Raw genomic sequence first — 10,197 nt, 5'->3', positions numbered from 1 at the left:
GCAACTACGGCACTTGGGACTAAGGCCGTGCCTATAGTGTCATCGACGGCGACGGCGACACGGCGGGTGATGTCACCCGTCGCCGTCGCCACCGGCGAAAGTTATGTTTCGGCGGGGTCGCGGGATTCCGGCAATTTGATTTGTTCAAGGGCCGTCACGTGACGCGACAGCCCTTGAAAAATCAAATTTTGCCGGCTTCCAGTTTCCGCGACGGCTCCGTCGCTGTCGCACGCACTATAAGTGCACGCGGCGGCGGCAATGTATTTGTTTTCGGGCGACGTCGCCGGCACTATAAGTGCGGCCTAAGGCAACTTTTCTTAAGCTTCCAACAACAGAGCTACGGATCACAGCCAACTCTAACACCAGTCTAGCTTCAGTTACCATCTTTAATTATTTGTGTTTATGACTTCCATATAAAATTTGGTTTGCATATTGACCAACTGACATCAGCAAGCTCTTCCAGACTGGCTGCACGTTATAGAAATCAATCCTGCCGCAGCCCCTTGGTCAGAAAGCACAACACAGACATCTAAAATGCCAATTATTGTCTACGGGTACAGTGTGTGTTACAGCACCCCACATTCACCTCCGGTACCGTGACCTTTTATGCAACTCAATATGCTTTTGTATCTCATTATGTAACTACAACACTCACCATTGGGATACATGTTGCTAGGACGCGGTTGGCTATAGTCCTGACGCAAGGTACTTTTTTCCTATGGACTTTCAAATAATTTCTGTATAAATGACCCAATTATCTGAGCAGGCGTCTCATTCCCACTGTATACAGTATTCTCATTACCTGAGACCCGCCGCCACAAGCCGGCTTATAGATCCAGAGGCTCAATAAAGAATCCCCGGCCCTTCCTTCTCTCACCGCTCATCTCAGTTCTAGAACAAATTACCTGGGGCTCTTAAAAACGCCTTCAGCTTCAGCCGTGTCTTCAGCCGTGTCTTCAGCCGTGTCTTGGTTTAAACATGTTTGTAATCTATAGAGGTAAAGGGAACAGATAGATCTTTTGTGCTGGGATACTGTCCCTATGCTAAAACAGAAATCAAAGGTGTCCTTACAGGTTAGAGGAACCTGGAGACGTCCCTGGAAACCTGGATGTTACAATGATCCTCTCAGATGTTAAATGTGGCCTAGCTACAAAATGGTGGATTCCCCTCTTTTATACCCAGGGGGGGTGGCCAACAATCTACCCCCATAACTGGGCAGAGTATATGTTGCAGAAGAATCACACCTGTCATGTGACCCTTGCAGTAACTTCTAGAAATGGGGCAGTGCCAGACACTGAACTTTAAATAGCCCTTTATTAGATACTAAAATATAATAAGGCAGGCCCTGCACAGGATTAACCCCTACACTGCCTTCAGAGACCAATACTGCAGGTAAAGATTGCTAGCAGGGTGCTACAGTATAAAGGTTGTTCAGGCGATAGCCTCTGATTCTATATATAGAACATTTAATTATGGTAAGTAATTCCTTGGCTCAATATCAGAGTCTTGACGGTATTCTCTGATTATCTCAGCCTGATTACACCCCACTTCCCCAGTTACCCTGTTTAGTTGGCGCTACACTCATAACCTATATCTGAGAAGACCGTAAAATGCAAGTTAATTTACTAGAAATAAGTCTGTAGGCCAGGGAGTCACTGTTGAGCTGTTGGTGTTTGCTGAGCTGCAAAATGGAGCTTGAAGCTGCAGACCAAGTAATATCCTACATGTGTGTTTTATTAATAAATCAGTTCCGTACTATGAGAAAATACTTGTAGCATTTAATTTTTTTTTTTTTTAAACAACTCTGAATTACATTTTACAAAGTCACATCCTCTTCTGAAACAGGCTCTGACACACCCCTGTTTGAGCCCTGCCCTCTCTCTAGCAGGGCAACAATTGTATCTAGTGACTGCCTGGTCACATGATCTTCCTCACAGAATTTTGCATCTTTGGTCCTCTTCTACTGCACTGACCGCTATTTAGTAAACCCCCGAGCTGAGTTTTCGCCGATTGATTACAGGAGAACGGATCGATCGGTAACTTAGCTAATTACTTATAATTGTGCAGACTCTATTGATGCAGATATTAAATGGAAAAAAATAAATAAAATTAAAAAAAGGGCAGCTTGGACTGCTGCTGTAAGCTCTTAGCCTCTATTTAAGGTAACAGTCACATACATGGAGATTATTGGAAAAGAGACAGTTCTCAAAGTGCAGCATTAGCATTTGGCATTTGGAATTAGTATTCGTATTTGACCTATTTGTAGCCAAAAAGTCACTCCAGCTAGAAGAGTTTTATTAGGCTAAAAAATTGAGCTTTTGGGCTCCTAGCCTAGCAACAAGGTTTACTGGAAAAGAGAGCGTTCTCTAAGTGCAGCATTAGATAATTGTTTAGCACTTGTATCCAGTATATGTATCATTTGTCTGTGATTGTATCATTGGCTGCCTTCAACACCAGGTCTAGTTAGCATGGTCCATTTCTCAGGAATACAGTGTACAGCTATTCAATTAGAGAAGAGGTGCGCAAATCGGGGGGCGCCCCCCCCCCCCATGGGGGGGTGCTAGATTATCTGCGGGGGGCGCGGGGGTTATAGGGCCCCCCCACGCTTCCCGAAGGCATTTAAATTAAATGCCGGGGAAGCGGAGAAGGCCTCTGTACCTCTCTCTTAACTTGGTCCAAACGTCTTCTGATGACGCGTCGCCATTGAAACGCGGTGTCAAATGACATTGCGAGGCAACGTGACGCCAGAACGTCTGAGTCAAGGTAAGGAGGGGGGGAGGGCGCGTGGAGAGGGGGACAGCCGGCAGGGGGGCGCAGGGGAAAAAGATTGCGCTCCCCTGAGTTAGAGGAGTTACTGTTAACATGCCCTGTTAGTACACAAATTAGCTCTACGGCCATGTTAGAAAGATGGCTGCCATATATACCCCATATATAGAAACGAGAGTCCAGGGTATTCTCTGGTACATCATATATTTTCCCCAGATAATAGGCAGCATGTATATATCCTATCTATCTTTCTATCTATCTTATCTATCTTATCTATCTTATCTGTCTATCCGATCTTATCTATCTATCCTATCTTTATCTATCTCCACCTCATTACTCTGTCTCTCCTGTCCTGACACAGTGTCTCGTTTTGTGAAGTACACGGGCTATGGAAATGCAGCCGGTCTGCTGGCTGCCCGTGGGCTCCTGGCAGGTGGGCGCGGTGAGGGACATTACTCCGAGGATGAGGACACAGATACAGAGGAGTACAGAGAGGCCAAACCCAAGTAAGTCTGCTGCTGCTAAAACCATATTCTGAGTAGCTGCGCTCCCAGGGCTAATCTTGGGTAGGGAGGTTTGAGGGCCCAGCTATGACTCCACTGTCTCAGCGCACACGGCATACTCTGGAAACTAGCAGTCTGTGTTGATTGCTGTTGGATAATAAATCATGAAAAAGTTTTTTAAATTGCCCACGCAGAAGGGGGGGGGGGAGGGTCTTAAAACACTTGTGTTAAAGCCCAGAGAGGTCTGTAGCAACATCCACAATCTAACTCCACGTCCCCCTGGCTGAGGGACAAACAGTGCTTCTTCCCCTCCTCTGGGGCTAAGGATTTCCAACTTGTCAAAAGCAAGCGATGGCTCAATAGACCTACCATGGATTGTGATACCTCATTAGAAAAAACTTTATACATGTAATCGTATGTGCAGAACCTTCACGATCACACAGGCCTGCTCTTTATATGCACCTGCATCATCACACCTGTGTAGTATTGAACGCCAAGTATACACTATTACTTACCTTGGGTTTTTGGAAGGTATCATGAGCTCAGAGAAAATCGACATTTCCCCCAGACCAATACTATTAGGACACTGTACAGCAAGGACAATATCAAGGGGTCTAAATAAAGGTGTTCTCATACTGTGCAGTGCTGTAGTCCCAGTTAAATATACATTTTAGAGATGGAAGAAACTGAAAGTGATCAGTAACAACGTTGATCCCATTTGTTACGTAATGAGTTTAATACCGTTTTAATATTACACATAAATATTGAACTCGCTAACCATAGCAAATAGCCCCAAATATTTTGATGTATAACTGTTTTTCTTTACAATTTTTTTTTTTTTTTTTTTTTTTGAAGGATGTTGAGGTTCATATTGGAAGTAATATAGGATCACACGTATATAAATAAGTTCACTATAGAGAAATGTTTTTAATTTTTTTTACAGAATTATTGGGTTAGATGAATCTTTCTTTAAAAGAACACACATCTACTCCTGGTACTATGATACGATATATTTAAATAAAATATTTCATGAAGTTGAAGGGAAAAATAGCAGGGTTGTGGGTTTTAACATTTATGCCATACAAAAAAAACGAAAAACAATAAATTAAGAATACATTGTTAAAGGCACGTGCAGATTTGATAAATACACAATACATTTTTACCATAAGACCACAAATGGCTGTAATGTTATGTTGTAATGTTAAAGTCCAAGGCTCACATTTGTATATCTTCCACCAGAGAAGTACACAACTATGTGTGTGTGTGTCATATAATTTGATGATGAATATCAACGGGGCCAGGTCTTGCCGTAAGAGGCACCAACTTGGCATTTCCAAGCTGGTCACGTTTCGGGGAGACCCAGACGTTTGGCATTTCCCTTTAGGGTCCAGGATGTTTTCATGCTCTTATGACACCAACCTCACCTGTGTTTTATGTCTCTCCCTACAGCATTAACCCTGTGACCGGACGTGTGGAAGAGAAACAGCCAAACCCTATGGACGGAATGACTGAGGAACAGAAGGAGTATGAGGCCATGAAGCTGGTCAGCATGTTTGACAAGCTATCCAGGTGCGATACAACCTCCCACTCCATATAAAGCATATGCGATGCTACTAGCTTGATACAATGACCTTCTCTTTGTATTGCTTTGTTGAAGCTGCTTTTTATAATGTTGTTTTCTGCTTTAATTGATTTGTAACTGGTGCTTTAATGGTGCAGGGAACAAATCATCCAGCCCATGGGGGTGACTTCTGACGGGAGGCTGGAGCCTATGGATGAGGCTGCTCAGAGGATGCTGCAGCAGCAGGAGTCCTCTGACCTGGAGTCTGATTCGGACTAAGACATCTCAAGAAAAGAGAGTAAAATACAGGATCCGAGCCAAGTGCAAACCGAACCGGAGAGAGAGGGCAACGAACCGTTATCCAGACACCATACAACACAAGGAAAACTAAACCTAGATTATTGTAGATGTAACTCAGAGACTCCGGCTGTAGAGCGATCACAGGACACTCGTAGTGGAACAGGCTCTTTCTGGGAACACGCCCAGAAGACATGAAGGGTTTGCCGAGTAGGGAAATCCCAGCTGTCTGGAGTAGTCAGCCGTGGCTACTAGCTGCTCTGCTTTGGTAGCTCCGTCTTTCCAGGAGTCTTATCATTAACTGAAGAGGCATAAGGAAGTGCTTCACTGCTGTTAATGCACGCAGCCTGTTCTTACCGGCAAAGAGCTTCCTTAGTTCACTGTGTTATGATGAGATGACCTAGGCTATTGCAGTACTAGAGTTTATCAGATCCCAGAGATGTTACCTTGCAGACATCTGCCACAGGCACAGTGGGAACCAGGTTACCAGCAGTGTAGCTCTGGACTGTCCCAAGCCCTGCTTCACATGCTTATAGCAAGTGGAGCTTTCATTTAACCCCACAGTCACTGCAAAGCAGATATAATAAGTAATTTACTGCAGGGAGTGTACTTGTGCTGTATTCCAGCATTCCCAACCTTCTGTAAACAGGCCCACGAACCATGCACATTAGGGTAAGGACGCCTGTCTATATTTATTACAACATACACATGCACAGATCCCCCAGTCTAAACACACAGTGCACCTTCACTTACCGGTTAATAAACTGGTTGTACATTTGTTTAACAACACAGCCACCAAGCAGAGAGATTTATACAATAGAATCTTCTGCGCTAAGAACCAGCACAATACTATCTGGGAATTGGATGGAACCGCTAACCAGCCATGTACACATCACACTGAGCAGTGTGAGCAGCATTGTAAGTTTGTCATCTCCAATGTCAAAGTAACGACCTATTCGGAGTCTCTGCACTAAGTACAAGCAGATAGAGGTGTGGGATGGATACTTTGCCAGATGGGGGTTTCCTGGTGATGGTGTGTTTATGTTTGGGGAACTTTGAACTACATTTCCCACGTACTTAATATTCCAATTCTGGAAAGTGTAAATTTCAGCTGGGTATATATCATTTCTGCATGGCTTAATTTCAGTGGAAACGTGTTCCAAAGACCACATCCTAACTGTGCAAGGTGTGCATACCTCAAGCACAAATACACACGTGTAGGGGATTATCTATTTTGTAAAGTAGCCAAAATATTTTGCGTTGGTCTTACGCTTCTTGGCGAGAAGTGCAGGTATCGGCTCATAAAGGATTGTGTGCGCCTCTGCCTGATACATGTACAGTATGTTGATGTTTTATTATCAGAAAGCAATGATTTCACAACAAATAGAAGTTTGTGTGTGTGCCTGTGTGTGTGTGGTGTGTCTGTGTACACATATGTAAAGATAAAGATACATATCTGTTTTTATAGAGCACAAAGAGCAGTCCATATACTACCAATTAAGACAAGCAAGAACACTTTCTCAAAAGTAAATTCAGAAGAACATATTTCTCCTTTTCATTTGCGTCAACAACAACAACAAAAAAAGTCCTATAACCTCCAAATAATAGAAATGACATCCAATAATTGAGAATGGGGGGCTGAGAAACTCACTGGGGATCTTGTGAGAAAGCAGACGAGTCTGCGTTACGGATCTTGGTTACAACTTAAAGGAGCCGTTAACTATTGTTCTGGGATCGGTACTTGTCTTTCTCGCCAAACCTCGTTCCTTTAACTCCCATCAAAACTCCTTGCAAGCTGTCCTATTAGAATGAAGACCATGGAGGTAAGGAAGTACCTGTTAGGCCTTACCTAATGTCATTATCATCCCTTATAGGGTCCCACAAAGGTCAGAATAGTCTTTGCCGTTTGCCATGACTTTATAGCAGGAAATGGTCAACGGCAATGCGTTATTTTTGCACTACAGCACATCCTGCTATTCCAATCCCGGGAGATACTTCCGAATACTCAGCAGCCTCGGTGCACACGTAAGAGGAGGACCTGCATCAGGAGTTGCAAACGGGCCCGGTGTTGTTAGGGTTGGTGATAAGAACGCCAATTTCATGTTGCTTCCATTCGCATAAAAATCATTCAGCTGGATTCGGCAGTGAGCAGGTCGGGACGTTGTTTTTGGAGCAGTTAGGGAAGGAGTTTATAATGGGATGTATCCAAGTGTGTGTCAGTATCTGGTACCATTTTCCTTATTGCTTCATTTCAATTTGCCAAGTCTGAGGTAGCATCAACCTGTCTACTCTAAAGATCAGCACTGGATGTAAGACCCTCATAAACCAATCTTAGAGGGCAATGCGTGCCCCCCGGAGACCAAAAGCATTCGCTTTTTTTCAGCCAACAATGCATCACGGGCCATATTTATTAAGAAGTGCAACTCCATAAATACCCCTTCCATGCTACAAGACACCTTAGGCCCATTCACTTGGCTGGGCCATAAGAGGACATGCTGGAAGGTGTCTTATGCATTAGCACGGCTTAGTAAACATGGGCCCAAATCTCGATTTTTTTTTACCGTAGTGATAATTTGTTGTTGTTGAAGATTTGATGCGTTTTTCTTTTAGTATTACCGCAGAATAATGATCAAGTCCTTCCGTCCATAAGGAATCGTTGCATCATCTAAAAAGTCCCTAATGGTTCTGAGGGGAGTTTAATGTAAAAATGTCCATCAACATGCACCCCGGGAGTGACCCTGATCCTGCTCTTTGTCCTGCTGTATTTCTGCACTTTCTGTACACTGTGAAACTGAGCAAAATGACCCGCACTGGGAGACACCAATGCATGATTACTATATTATTTAAATAACCAAATGCATTCATTCAGCTTTGTGTTGTTTGTTCTGTTTGCACTTGGTGACGGCCACTAGACCACCCAGCCCTTACCATGCGATGGTTGACATCTCCAGAGAAACCAGACAGCCTTATTGCAACTACAGTGCAGAGCGGCAGCACAGGCGTTAAGGATGCATTAATATGCCCCATATCCTCCCATTGCACAAGCTGCTGCATGTGGGACAAAGGAGAGCAAAGTATCTTGTTTCCTTGGTGCAAGATGAAAATGGATCTGTTTTTTTGTCTTGATACATAAATTGCCACTTTTTTTTGGTCCCAGATAATGTGCCGTGTACAACCCAAAAACAAACGTATTCAGAGGAAAGAAGCACTCAAATGCTTCACTTGCTGGATGGAAACTGAATTTTAAAGCTGCAGACCAAGCAATATCCTACATGTGTGTTTTATTTTTTTTTAAATAATAAATCAGTTCTGTACTATGAGAAAATACTTGTAGCATTAGTTTTGTTTAAAACACTCTGAATGATATTTTTATGGATTATAATGTAATACACTTCGCCGATTGATCACAGGAAAACGGATTGACCGGCAACTTAGCTAATTACATATCATTGTGTGGATTGTATTGATGCACATATTAAGGAGGGGGGGGGGGCTGAACAAATTGAAAAAAAAACCGGCAGCTTGGACTGCAGCTTTAAGAGAACGGCGACAAGGTTGCCCCAAAAGACTCCATAAAGATGCCTCCACTCATATCTTTTTGACGATGCAAACACAACAATAATCTGTCTGTAGCGGTAAAAATGCATTTATTTGCTTTGCATAATTATGTATTGTTATTGTTAGAAAATAGCCTAGTATTAGTCTGTTTTTAAATAGGGTATTATGGGTTACACCCTAAATTGTAATACAGAGGGGCAATCTATTATGAATAACATATATACATTTTTACCACTCCTGAACCAGGGAGTGCCCTGGACCTGAATTGCTGCGTGGTCCCCTTGGTCCTGTTAGAACAGTGTTTCCCAACTCCAGTCCTCAGGGAACCCCAACAGGTCAGGTCTTAAGGATATCCCTGCTCCAGCACAGGTAGGTCAATCAGCGGCTCAGTCATTTTGACTGACCCACCTGTGCTGGAGCAGGGATATCCTTAAGACCTGACCTGTTGGGGTTCCCTGAGGACTGGAGTTGGGAAACACTGTGTTAGAGTAAGGCTGCGCTTATAGTCCTAGCGACGCGACCGCGTGATGTCATCCATCACCGTTGTAATAGCGATTCCTGCTTATAGTGCAGGAAAAAAGAGAGGGCGACCAGGGGGCGTAGCAGAGGCATGCGCCCTCATTGGCTGAACCGCTCACATACCACTGACGTCACGCGGCGATCGCCAGGAAAAAAGTTCTATTGACTTCCAGCGATTTTGGTTGCGCCTCGAGATCGTGCCCACTATAGGCGCACACGACGGATTACATCAACTTGTTTTGACGGCGGCGTGCCGTCGCCCGTAGCCGGGAATATAAGTGCAGCTTAAGCTTTTCAATCTTACGGACAATAATAGTTGTCTGGAAAACTATATGGCCTCACGGGTCAGCATTAGGGCCAATGGAAGAGTCACAATGTCTTGTAGGATGGGCTGAAGGACCGGCTCAGTGAGTAAAGCGGACTCTGATAAACATCGAGTTTGCAGTAGGAGAGCCTGGTTCAATTCTCGGTGTCTGTTCCGTGTGACATTGGGCAAATCACATTCTGTCCCTGTGCCTCAGGCACCAGAAAGATTGTAAGCTCATCTGGGCAGGGACTGTGTTAAATTCCTATGTACAATACCGCTTTGAAACACTTTGAGTCGCATTGGGAGAAAAGTGCTATATGAAATAAAGTTATTATTATTATGATGTCATCTGGAAACCGCGCTCCAGCTTTCTATCCTTTTTTTTAAATGTTATTTACCTGCAAATTCAAACAGTACAAGTCAGGGGGACCCCCCCCCCCCCATTAATGTAATGGAAAATATAACTCAAAAAGGTAAATGCACAATGGAAACATCTGATAGCAAAGAGGTTAATGATGTTGTGAAATACTGAGCAACCAGAATTTCTGGTTTGCCTTTTCCGTCACACGGCTGTTTTACAAGTCCAGCTGTTTTTGCGAGGCTCCCTAATTGTGTTCCCTTAGGGGTGGGAGCTGTCTTGTTCATCAACTCTTATTATTTCAAGTGCACAATGAGAATTTCTCCCC

General features: G+C 43.7%; 1 protein-coding gene across 3 annotated transcripts in view; it reads left to right on the top strand.

The window, feature by feature from the left end:
- RIC8A (RIC8 guanine nucleotide exchange factor A) overlaps nucleotides 1-8,805 on the top strand; it is a 39,832-nt gene extending 31,027 nt beyond the window's left edge. For all 3 annotated transcript variants that reach the window (XM_075605731.1, XM_075605730.1, XM_075605732.1), the window contains 3 exons: nucleotides 3,128-3,272; nucleotides 4,719-4,838; nucleotides 4,989-8,805. In XM_075605731.1, the coding sequence (XP_075461846.1) occupies nucleotides 3,128-3,272; nucleotides 4,719-4,838; nucleotides 4,989-5,109 (386 nt within the window). In that variant the 3' untranslated portion in view covers nucleotides 5,110-8,805. The remainder of the gene's footprint in view (nucleotides 1-3,127; nucleotides 3,273-4,718; nucleotides 4,839-4,988) is intronic.
- Nucleotides 8,806-10,197: the final 1,392 nt, after the last annotated feature.

The sequence above is a fragment of the Ascaphus truei genome, chromosome 6 (genome assembly GCF_040206685.1).
Source record: "Ascaphus truei isolate aAscTru1 chromosome 6, aAscTru1.hap1, whole genome shotgun sequence".
Classification (NCBI taxonomy): Eukaryota; Metazoa; Chordata; class Amphibia; order Anura; family Ascaphidae; genus Ascaphus; species Ascaphus truei.
The sequence above is the reverse complement of the archived record's forward strand: the minus strand, read 5'-3'. Positions and strand labels throughout refer to the sequence as shown.